Here is a 12,923-nt window from a genome sequence, read left to right as displayed (position 1 = left end):
AATTACAAATGTAACCTTGGTCAGAAACAGGCTCTAGGGCTGGGGCAGAGCAGCCATGAAACCATCCCCCCAAGGGGGACATCAGGTCCCAAGAAAACGTAAGGATGAGTTCACAAACGGAATTTTTAAGTGTATTTTTAAAAAACCTATTTCAAGGAGAGAGAGAGCCAATAAACCAGAAAACATAAGTTAATCCCAAGAAAATAGAGATATTTGAGCAATAGAAAAAGAATGTTAAAATGAGTAGTAAAAAAAAAAGAGTAGTGTTTTAATTTCTCAAAGAGATTAAAGAAACAATAACATCCCTGAAAGAAGATTCAGAGATTAAAAATTTCTTTAAAATTAAAAATATTTATAAAATACAAAATTTGATAAGTTAAAAAGTTAGACACAGGTGAACTGGTACAGAGAACTGAAATAATCACCCAAAAAGCTATCAAAAAGGATAAAAAGCTGGGAGAAATAAAGGAAATTTGAAAAGCATAAAGAAATGATTAAAAAGCTCCAATATGTATCTCAAAATAGTAGTTACATAAGAATAGACTATAGAGAATGGGGATGAGTTGGAGTACAGAGAGATATTAACCTGGAATTTTCCAAAAATGAAGAGAGTCATCAGTTCTGATACTTAGAGAGCCCATCAAGTGCCAAAAAGGCAAAATTTTAAAAATCCACACCTACATGCATCATAGTGAAAGTACACAATATCAAAATTAGAGGAAACATAAAAGAATCAGAGATTTAAAAATAGAGATGATCATGCAGCTGTAAAAAAGAAAGTAATCTAACCATTTGCAACGGCATGGATGGACCTGGGACAGTATTGTGCTCAGTGAAATAAGCCAGTCAGAGAAAGACAAGTATCACATGATCTCACTCATATGTGGAATCTACTGAACAAAATAAACTGATGAACAAAATAGATCCAGAGACATAGAAGCATGAAACAGACTGCGGAATCTCCGGAATCTCAGAGGGAAGGCAGGGGTGGGTGGTGGGTGGGAAGAGATCAACCAAAGAACTTGTAGCATATATGCATAACCCATGGACACAGACAATAGGGTGGTGAAGGCCTGGGGATGACGGGGTGGGGGAATGAGGGGGGACAGAGGCCAGCTAGAAGAGGTCAATGGGGAAAAAAGGGACATATGTAATACTTTCAACAATAAAGATTTTTTTAAAAATAGCCTAGGTGGCTCAGTGGTTGAGCATCGACCGATGAACCAGGAGGTCATGGTTCGATTCCAGTCGGTCGGGGCACATGCTGGGATTGCAGACTCCATCCCTGGTGGGGGGTGGCTGATCAATGATTCTCTCATCATTGATGTTTCTATCTCTCTCTCCCTTTCTATTCCTCTCTGAAATCAATAAAAATATATTTTTAAAAAATAAAATAAAATAATAAAATAAACTAAAAAAAATAATAAAATAAATAAAAATAGAGATGACCTATAAGAGAATGATAATCATATTGACAGCAGACCTCAATAACAATGATGACTATAAAAGTCTATGGAATGATTTTTAAAGCATCAAGGGAAAATCCCAAGTCTGAAATTCTATAAAAACTATCATTCAACAGGTGTTATTCAAAAAAAGTAATGACCCCAAGATCTTAAAAAAAAAAAATACTAAAAGATGTATTCAGTAAGGGTAAAAAATTAACCTTGAAGGAAAAAGAAAATGGAGGGCATGGAGAACTTGTAAAACATGTATGTAAATCTAAATGTTTTGATTATAAATATTAATCCCAATAGTTCTTGTTTATAAATAAAGTATAACTCCAATACTAGCTAATTCTACTATGGAATTGATGGAACCTTATTAAGATGAAAGTTAAAGCTTCTAGGAAGAGAATGATGTAACCACTGATTAACTTTCAATTTTGGTGGAAAAAAATGTAAATTTGAATACAAATGTTAAAAGTCTAGGAAAATTCATTAAAAGAATAGCAACAGCCGAAACCGGTTTGGCTCAGTGGATAGAGCATCGGCCTGCGGACTCAAAGGTCCCGGGTTCGATTCCGGTCAAGGGCATGTACCTTGGTTGCGGGCACGTCCCCAGTAGGGGGTGTGCAGGAGGCAACTGGTCGATGTTTCTCTCTCATCGATGTTTCTAACTCTCTATCCCTCTCTCTTCCTCTCTGTAAAAAATCAATAAAATATATTTAAAAAAAAAAAAAAAAAAGAATAGCAACAGTAAGTGTAAGTTCCAAACCAATAGAAGAGAAACTCAATCAACCCACATAAGAAGAAAGGAAGAAAACAAAGATATAAAACATAGTAAATAGAAAACACAAAATAAAATAGCAGAAATAAGTCTTAATAAATGTAAATAAACTGAGATTGTGTTTTTAAAAAGAACCCAAATAGGAGGAGTCTCTGTGAGACAGGTGCAACTGGTAAGAAATGCAGATGGAAACGGTTGGAGGAAAACTGAAGGACTTCCGATTAAAGCTCCTCTATTTTCTTACTAAGATTAAATAAAGAGAGTAGGGGAGCAGGAGTACATTGAGACCTGAGGGCTACAATAACCTTGTCAAAGCTTTTTGGTCAAAAGTAATAGAAATTCATTGAAAAGAGTGACAATAAAGGACAGTCTGTTTAAATAATATAGGAACAGACTGTAGAAAGAAAATCTGATTGGCCAATGGTCAATAGATCAGCTCACTGGGGTTCAGTATCAAATGTCCACCCTTTTCCAAACACCTGTGGCAGGGTTGGAGTGGGGGCTGGAGTACTTGCTTTAAAGGAAGTTCCTAGGGCACAGTAGGCATGTCCACCAAGTTTGTCTCCAACAGGTGTCACCAAAAACTGTGTGTCAGGAAGGAATGAGAAAGGAAGTCTATGAGAGTAGAGGAAAAGGCCAAGACTAAGAGCTCAAATGAAAACCAGATACTGTAAATGATAAGTGGAATAAGCCAAAGTTATTCCATTTTCTCTAAGCAGTGAAGGAAATGGTTGAAGTTAAATATTATGAGTGAAGGGATTACCAGAGTTAGTAATAGAAATTCCCATGGGACTTTGACTAGGCAGGGTAGGAAATAAAGGGGTTGAAAGGACTAAAGACTAAAGGGTAGGAAGGATGGAGTTCTGGATGTCTCACTGAGGTTTGGAAGAGAAGGAGAAGGTGGGAGAGTAAGAGAGAGTGACTTAGGAATGAAAACGTCACTGCTGAAGGCTTCAAGCGCAGAGCAGTCCTGGCTGTAACAGGAGAAAAGGTTGTCTAGTTGGAATAGAGAGAAAGTTGTTAGAGCAGAGGAAGTCAGAGAGCTGTGAGTCATCAGAGATGACCGGAGACCAGGAGAAGAGGGATGCTGAGAGCAGGTGCCAGGGCACTCAATGCATCTGGGGCTGAGAGGTGGAAGGAAGATAATGAAGAGACAGACCATGAAAGTGGTGAGAAGCAGAACACAGACACAAACCCAATTCCTGAGCCCATAATACATGCTAATGAGAATTAACAGCCTCCTTAAACTTTATCAATGGCTCCTGTTACTTCCAGGATGAAATTCTAACTCTCAGCATGGAAAATCTTGGTAATCCTTCATTTCCACCTCATCTCCCACCACTTACCCCCCAGGCCCTTCCCTCTTCTACTGAACTAATTTCTTCCACTTGCTCATGCTGATTCCTCAACCTGGAATTTCTTTTCCCTCTGCCTTTACCAACTGACTCCTACTTAGTTTGCAGAGCTAGGCCCAAGAGTCAGCTCCTCTGTAAAACCATCAACAAGTGAGTTCCCATCTGAGTTGACTATCTCACTGCACCTTAGGAACCTGTCACTGCATTCACCATACCGGGGTATCATTTCTAAAGAGTAGGGACTGTAGCTTTCAGATATTGGGGACACCAATACCCAGTGGAGTTCCTAGTAGGTAACAGACTCTCAGCACATACTTTTTAAGTACCTGCATGAATTTCAAGAGGTTTTAAAGAAATTGTGTCCTCACGTTCCATGAAGGAAATCAACAAAATAACAAATATCAACAAACATCTCCAAGTGACATTAAATAGCATAGAAAATCAATAAGGTGCCATCCAAGTAGTGAAGAGGGAGTTGGGCAGAGGAAGGACAGGAAGCTGGAAAGGATAGACATTGACTGATGAGAATGGGATGAAACAAGGCAAAAGAAGCCTCCCTAGGCGTGCTTGTACCATGCGTGTGATTCTGGGTCACAAGGACAAGAGAAGAAGGGAACTGAAAGGGCACCAACATTTGGCTGTCCACTGTACATTATCTCATGGCATCTGCACAACAGACCTCTGAGATGGAAATTCACATCCCCATTTTGCTGGAAAACCAGCAACAAGGTTCACAACAAAGTTTAAGTGGAAAGTCTTGGTAATTCTGTGGAATTTCCTCCCCAGGTGTAGTGAGATCAGCTGATTGTGTCAGGCTCGAGCTGCAAGTTCATACAAAGTCCTTCAAAGGCAACCGATTCTGCCCTTTGGTTCGTCATATGCCCTATATATCACCTAGCACGTGCCATGGACTTGTTAAGACTCCATATGTATTTGTTTATTGAATGAATGAGTGAATGAATGAATGAATGAATGAAAGCTGAACTGAATTAAGTATAAAGGTCTGACACTCTAAGTACCTGGCAAGCATTAGTTTATTTAACCTTCATAATATCCATGATTACCCTCCATTTTACAGATGATTAAACTGAGGCTAAGAAAGTTTAAGAAATCTACCCAAAGTCACACAGCTTATACGTGACAGAGCAAAAATTTCTCCAGGTGTTTCTGCCTCAGAAGATCCACTCTCAACTACTCTGCTACATGGCTTCTCAATGAATGGGTTCCTCTGAATTAATGAATTCTTCTGGACATCTCAGCTTCCCCATAGAAAGATAGATGGTCCCTGTTGTTCCGGCTGTATGAAAAAAATGCACAAAACATGGGAAATTGAGGGTGAGTAGTTCAAAATGTAGCAAATCTACAAATACATTGACTTCACTTTTAGATATTTGTCCAACGGGGGTGGAACAACTTTAATTAGTGTAACAGGACAATAAGAATTAAATTGGCTTGGTGGCAAGATTTTTATAGGATGACACTGATGGTATTACAATCCAACTTCAAAGATTTGGAACGACGTCCCTGCTCACACTGGAGACTAGAAGCCTGTTTTTCATCAACGAGGCTGGCCTGACAAATTAAGTCTGTGGAGTCATTAGATTAAGATAAGAGCTTATCTCCTAGGCTGACATTTATTCAGAGGTTTTTATACCGCTCAGCTAGTAATTAGTGCTGTTGAATTTTTAACAGTGCTTTGTCCAGTCATTCAAAAATTCTAGAGGTATATTTGCATCTCCTGTGTATGTTTTTGGTTATTAAAAATAGAAGAGGAATACAAATGAATTACTTCAGAAGGTTTGAATAATTCTTCCCAAAGTTGTTCTGTGGTGAAACAAGAAGCTTAATGACTTATTTGCAGAAGAAGGGAGCAGTTCTCCAAAATTGATAAATGTGGAATAAGGGGTTGCCTTTTACTGTGGGATCTATAATTTATTTCCAGGCATACATATTATAGGTTTATTATGTTCTAGTGGAATCATTAAAACTAGGATCACATGCGGTAATGGTTTCCTGCTGTTTCACACCCCCCAATTCAGCAAATACACTAAGATTCAGGAAATAGCTCAAAGTTGTGTTTTGTTTTTCGCTTCTTTCCTATGGCTGATTTGACTGTGAAAGTCTTATTTTTCCGTCTTCTTGTAGTTATAATAACAACTTGATTGCCATAGAATAAACTAATACATTAAGCCTGCACAAGTGTCTCGACAGTCTGTCAAACAAACAATGCTCACATTTTTAAATGCTTGGTTTGCAAAATTCCAAGTTCTTTGTTGAAATGCTAATTAGTAATCACATGGTTTAGACCGCCCTGTTTCAAGAAAGTTCATCACTTGGTGAAAGTTGAATCCCGTTAATATTACTATCACATCATTTATTTTTTCCATAAGTGTGGACATTTCTCATCACTCAACATATCGTACTTGCCACTTTTTTAAAAAATGTGGCAGAGAGAATTCCACTGGGATGAGTGAAAGTATTTGACTCTACAAGTTCACCTAAACACTACCCAAAAGAAAACCCTACATACTTCAGAGACCCAGGTTGGAAGATGGGTTCTCTTTCATTAAAATGAAACCCGTGTGGTTTTGTCGTTAACAAGCTGAAGTTAAAGTCACACGTGTGACTTTAATCAGCCTCTGTGTGCGGTGGGCACAGCACCTCTCCTGATGGGCACAGGCTGCTGGAGGCGAGAAGCAAGTGAAAATCTTGGTTGTTTGTCATGGCTCACCATCTTCCTTTCTCAGCACTCCAAACACATACAGATGCACTCTTGGCATCACTGGAATGTGGTGTAGTAAAAAAACTGACCACTTCAACAAAATCTTTGAACCTCAGTTTCCTTATCTGAAAAACAGAAGTTTTCTCAGAATAACCTTTAAATGTACCAACCAAAATCCTGAATCTCAGATCTGTGATCTGTCCCTCAAGGCAGAAGTGTAGGAAGCCTGAGAGGACAGGGGAAATTATGATCTAAGAAGACACCACTGAATTAAAGTCACCTGAGGGATTTGTAGACTTGAGTTTAAAATGGTAATATAGAAACTCTGAAATTTTGTGATTATACTTTGTCATAGGATAGAGTATATTTGTTGAATAAATAAGCAAATGAGTGGGTTAATTAATAGAGAGGTAGCATGGGATATTGGGATTTAGAGTCAGACATACCTGGGCTTTCAGTTCCCAACTCTGCCACATGCTTGACTTGTGGCTTTGGAAAACACTTAAACTTCTCTGGCCCGGCTGCGTCATTAATAAATCAAGCATAATAACTAGCCCATCGGGTTGTTGGTAAGATGAACAAACACCTGTATGAGCACATGATAGGCACTCAAAAAATACCTATTTTCATTTTTATTCCCTTAGGGTTCTTTTTTCTAATTCTCTGATTCTATGGACATCAAATGATAAAGGTATTACTATCCGGCTTTCAAATTCATGGACTACCAACTATCACCAACACATTTTGTATGTGTTATTATTATCTTTTAATGTGTAATGATAGAAGAAGAGGAGACAAAGAAGCATAAAGCTTCCCTTCCAACTCCCCATGGGTAATCAGGCCAGGGGAAGGTAGGCGTCATTCAGCATGTTTACAATGTACTCCATCTCAGTCCTCAGCCTTCGTTAACTCATCCACCCCCACCCCCGGCTTTCTGAAGAGCAACATGTAATTAGAGCACTAACGAGGTCATTTAGCAGAAACCATGGGTAGGGAGTAATGAATGTGCTATCAGGCTCGGAGAACAGCTTGGGCAAAAATCCAAACAATCCATGTTCATCTCTGCTGAGCCAACCTAAACTTGGAAAACAGAGCGTGGAAAAAGGTTAATAATAGGACACCAAAAATGAAAGCCCCCTTTCCAGAGAGACCCAGAGCAAAGTTTTGAGTGCAACCTTTCGTGAGCTGGTCTGTGCAGGTAGTGGGCTTGGCATAAAGACAAGCTGGGTGGCACCTGGCCCCTGGCAAGATGGCTCGGGTGCTTCAGGACCATTCCTGGGGATCTGTAGCCTAGAGATGGGCCTTCCGAGGTCATCTGGTTCCAACTCCCACTTTACAGGTGAGTTTAGGGGACTCCGGAGAGCTGAACTGGCTTGGTCAGCCAATTGGAAACAGAGCCAGACTTAGTACCAAGGCCTCTGGATGAGCAAGGCGCGTGCTGTCTCCTTGCCTCTGAAGATGACGTTTAGGCGACCATTCTAACAGTGTTAAAGACTTCAAGTGGGGCCAGTTTTACTTGAACCACTTCTGGAGTAGGAAGTCCCAGTGGATTAAACCCAGCCCTTCATCAGTTTGCATTCGGAATCAGAACTCTTAATTGGTCTGCAACTGCTAACATGGCTGTGGCTTTCAACTGTATAGAAAAGGAAGTGGAGGAAGAGACCAAAAGAAGCTAAATACCTCCAAACACTTAGCCCACCAATTTCCAAGCTCCGGCTGTGTCCACCCCACTCCCCACCTCCCAGCCAAAGGAGTCATTGCCCTCTTCTACCCTGCTGATAAGTAGGTTATGTGATAGGCCACAAGCCATACTATTCTTTTCTTTCCAGTTTTTAGATGTTGGAGTGAATAAAATAAAAATTAACTCCAAAATATTTTGTTATTGTAGTTTTCTCCCAATTTAATAGACCTTAAAAATACAACCATTATCATATGGAAGGATCCGTGAAGGTTTCATAACATTAAAAAAGGACTTCCATGGTTGAAAAGGTAGGGAATCCTTGTTCCAGCCTTCTGATCCAGATATTTGAGTTGTATTCTTACATATTTCTGTTTGTTAAAAACCAAGTGTTGTAAAACTGTTTCAAATGTTCAAAGCTAGAGAAAGAAAGAACTTAGTCACTATCAATCCTTAAAGTGTTAAATACTAAAGTATTAAAATTCACAGGATGAATTTTGTTCTAAGGATCATTTTCATTTCAGCAAGCATTTATTAATCCCTTACCATACACACAATGCTACCAAGCAGTCAGGAAGAATCAGACAGAGCACACAATCTCTGTTTTGAAAAACTTACTGTTCCTTTGGGCAGTCCCGACTTATACAGAGATAGGAAAGGTATAAGGAAATGTATGAAAAATCCTAGGGCTTTCTTACCTCCTATTTAATATATAGAGTGTCCGAAAAAATACATATATACACACACTTTGAATAATTAATTATAAAGGCAGTGTTTATTAAAATACATTTCATTTTCAAAATTGAGCTATCAGCTGTTAAAGTGTGTATACATTTTTGGAAGGAAATCCTGTATTTTTGTCTTTTTTATTTTTTAGACTAAAACTTTTACTTATTTATTTATCTACCTATTTATTTTACTATAATATTTATTTATTTATTTATTTTTATTTTACTATAATATTTAAAGTTTAGTTTTGGCTGTTGTTATTTTTTTTTTTTTACTTTATTTTTATTGTTGACACTATTACAGATGTCCCCCATTTTCCCTCCGTTTGCCCATCTCCACCAGGCCCCTGCCCCTCCCTCCCTCTGGCCATCACTACACTGTTGTATTCCACCAACAGTACATGCATATATGTTCTTTGGCTAATAGCTTTACCTTCTTTCATCCAATCCCTCCTACCCCTCTCCCCTCTGTCAGTTCATTCTATGTATCTATGCCTCTGGTTCTATTTTGTTCATCAGTTTATTTTGTTTATTAGAGTCCATATAAAGTGAGATCATTTGGCATTTGTCTTTCTCTGGCTGGCTTATTTCACTAACTGTTATAATCTCCAGGTCCATCCATACTGTTACAAAAAGTAAGAGTACCTTCTTTTTTACAGCTGCATAGTATTCCAATGTGTAAATGTACCACAGCTTTTTTTATCCATTCATCTATTGATGGGCACTCGGGCTGTTTCCAGATCTTGGCTATTGTAAATACGCTGCTATGAACATAGGGGTGCATAAATTCTTTCTGACTGATGATTTGAGGTTTCTTAGGATATATTCTCAGAAGTGGGATCTCTGGGTCAAATGGCAGTTCCATTTTTAATTTTTGAGGTAACTCCATACTGTTTTCCATTGTGGCTGCACCATTCTGCCTTCCCACCAACAGTGCATGAGGGTTCCCTTTTCCCCACCAGCACTTGTTGTTTGTTGATGTATTGATAGCAGTCATTCTGGCAGGTGTGAGGTGAAATATCATCATAGTTTTCACTTGCATCTCTCAGATATTTATCTTTCATTTAAAATGGTAACTGAGGAGTGTGGCTTTGGGGTGGCCTTTGGAACCAGGAGGCATTTATTAGCTCTTTTGATGTGTTAAGTACCTCACTGGGGGCTCTCTTCTTGGAACAGCTCCTCCCTTCAACTGGGCTCCCCCAAGAACTATGGCCCAGAATCCAGGCTTTCCCTAAGGTCCCTACCCCTACTTCTTGGACATCCTATATTCCTCACATCCAGATCCTATACACATGCCTCTTTGTTTTCCTGAAGCTGATAGGAAGCAGGGAGAAAATCTGCCTGACAGGGAGTGGAAAATCTCAGTGGTGTGGTACCATGCCAAAAATAATGTGACACGATAACTGCGCCTGGGGATGGGGCCTGGGAGGGCCCTTCTCGTTCCCTTAACACAGTCTTCCTTGTTTGACTTTGAAAACAATGTCATGATAAGATTACCAGCTCATTCAGACCTCACTTATGAAACAGTGTGAAACAAGACGCTGCCCAGTGGTTTAAAACAAAGGACTGACCAAGAAGTGTTCCTCTCCTTCACACCTCCTCATTGTGGGAGAAGCAAGACAGAATCAGATGATGCTCTGCTGGTGTGAGAGACATTCTGCTGTAGCAGAACCCAGACTTTGGGGACAGGCAGCCCCTGGTCCAAATTCTAGCTTAGAAACATCAGAGCTGTGTGACCTTAAGCATGTTGCTTAACATCTCTGAACACCAGTGTTCTCACTACATAATAGAGATGCTAATGCTAAGTACCTACAGGATCACAGTAAAGACTAAATGAAACATAGTAGGTGCTCGATGAGTTTTAGTTACGTTTTCAGAGCAAAATTCAAATACTTTCTCCTTTAGGGGAGAAAAATAAAACAAGCCACCTTGTCAGGATGCAACAGCTGGTGCTAGAAACAAATGTAACCACATCAGGGGAGAGTGCCTCCCATCCTCAGAGTCAAATGTACTTATGGATACAGCAATTTGCATCTTGTCAAATGTTCCCTAACATTTTGCAAAAAAAATCCCCAAATGTCAAATTAGTGAGTAATCTGTAAGTGCTATAGATCTCGTTATCCTCTGAATGACTCATAGCATATTTGGGGTGTCCCAGATACCATTCCAAGTAAATGTTAGTAAATAAGGAACATCACTTCTCCCCTCACAAGGCTCTGAAATTGATGCCAGCTTCTACTTGTAAAGGAAGAATATAAACCTTGAGGGCCAGAAAGTGCCCCATATTTTTTAAAGTTGAATGAGCTGTCACCAACCGTATAGACTTAGCACTGACCATATGCCCAGTCCTCAGACAGGCCAGAGGTGGGGGCAGGAGTGAACGGATGAGGCTCTGTATCTCAATACTGACTCCACTTGGCTTCATACACATTTTCTTACTTAATCTTCTCAAAAGTCCTTTTTGGCCCTGGCTGGTGTGGCTCAGATGGTTGAGCATTGAGTCATGCACCAAGAGGTCGCCAGTCTGATTCCCGGACAGGGCACATGCCTGGGTTTCAGGCTCGATTGTAGGGGTGTGCAGGAAGCAGCAATCGATGTTTCTCTCTCTCTCTACCCCCCCCCCCTCTCTTTCTAAAATTAATAAATACATATTTTAAGTCCTTTTTATTTTTTTAAAAAATACTGAAATAGTACTTGCAATGTGTGTAGCGCTTCCCTGAGGGCCTACTTCTTGGGAAAGTCCCTCCACACAAGAGGATTGTAATTGCTTTACAGTCCTCAGAACAACTCACTGAGGAAGGCACCATCACATTCCCCATTTTACAGATTAGGAAACTGAGACTCAGCAAGCTGAAGTGGCTTCCCTAAGGCCACATACTACGCGGCGAAGTTAAGGTAAGAATTCAGATAGTCTGGCTTGAGAGTCTGTGCTCTTAACCATGAAATACTGCCTTCCAAGATGGGCACCATAGCATTCCCATTTTACAGTTGAGAAAACTGAGGCTCAGAAAGATGAATTAACACTTTCCAAGATATCATATGGCTACTTGGTGGTGACAGAGCTGGAGTTTAAAATGAGGTCTGTTTATATAACCTTCCCCTGGACCAGTGGGTTCTAACTTACACAAAGGCTAAAAAAAAAAAAAATCTTGCCTTATTAAACAGTTTCTACTTTTGCTGGCCATCCATCTAAGGAGATAGAGACCTTCAAAAGATCATAAGCAATAAACACCAGAGGGCTCCACTCTTATCCGTTCATTAATATTACAACAAATTAATAGTCGTGGCTCCAACACAGGGCTCTGGACTCCTGAAGGAGAGACACGTGTCTCAAAACAGGGCTGAGAAACGCCTCCATGTCTTGCTATTGTTTGTTCAGTTTCCCTGACTTGAAGAAAATTGAGACAAACCCAAGCTGCTGAAGCTGCGAGATACCTATTTATATGCTCTCTGTGTGCCTAAACCTTATTTTGTTCACTCTGTTAACTTTTCAAAAACTATTAAGAAGAAGAGCAACAAGATGCTGTGGGGGCCAGGAGATGGAGTCGGGGGAGGGGGTGGCGGGCAGATGATCCTCAAAGCAGAGTGATTTTCCTGAGGCCTTTCCTAACCTGCTCTGGCTCCTCTGTCTTCCAGACATTGGCTCGGACAGGTGCTCAGTGGTTGTGGGAGTGCACTTTTTAAAGACAACAGAGTGGGATTCTCAGTTTTACATGTTGCTATTCGGTGAGGACTGTAATGAAGATTCTTGGGGGCGGGGGGGTGGGGGGGACTTGATTTAGTAGATGGAAAATGCTAGGAGCTAGGAAGATTTAACTCTAAATTCTTGCAAACCAGGCACAAGCATGGGATATTCTTCTGATTCATTGTTTTCTCCTTCAAGAAGGGACCCCTACTTCCTTCTCCCCTCTCCTCGTCACTGTCCAGTAGCACCTGTAGCAGCCGGGGAGTATTTAAGATGGAAGGACAAAAAGAGATTGCTTCACCTTAGAACCAGGAACCCAATCCTTATCTCTAGTTCACAGCACGAAGCTCAGAGAGGTCTACACTCCATCCCTGAGTCCCAGGCACCAGCCTGGCCTTCACACTCCTGACCTTCCGCACGCCAACCCCAATCCCGCATACAGTTAATCTCCAAGCCCTATGGCTTTAACCTCAACCCTCTCAAACCCAAGTAGGTTTCCCACTGCTCTGGCCCTGCTCTAAGTCAC

The 12,923-nt window shown here is 40.3% G+C and overlaps 1 protein-coding gene across 3 annotated transcripts in view; it reads right to left on the bottom strand.

The window, feature by feature from the left end:
• Positions 1 to 4,600: 4,600 nt before the first annotated feature.
• LMO4 (LIM domain only 4) overlaps positions 4,601 to 12,923 on the bottom strand; it is a 42,764-nt gene continuing 34,441 nt past the window's right edge. For all 3 annotated transcript variants that reach the window (XM_028134323.2, XM_054721256.1, XM_054721255.1), the window contains exon 5: positions 4,601 to 4,881. In XM_028134323.2, coding sequence (XP_027990124.1) covers positions 4,840 to 4,881 — 42 coding nt within the window. In that variant the 3' untranslated portion in view covers positions 4,601 to 4,839. The remainder of the gene's footprint in view (positions 4,882 to 12,923) is intronic.

This window comes from Eptesicus fuscus, chromosome 9, assembly GCF_027574615.1.
Source record: "Eptesicus fuscus isolate TK198812 chromosome 9, DD_ASM_mEF_20220401, whole genome shotgun sequence".
NCBI classification, from domain to species: Eukaryota; Metazoa; Chordata; class Mammalia; order Chiroptera; family Vespertilionidae; genus Eptesicus; species Eptesicus fuscus.
Note: the sequence above shows the minus strand (reverse complement) of the source record. Positions and strands in the feature narration are given on the sequence as shown.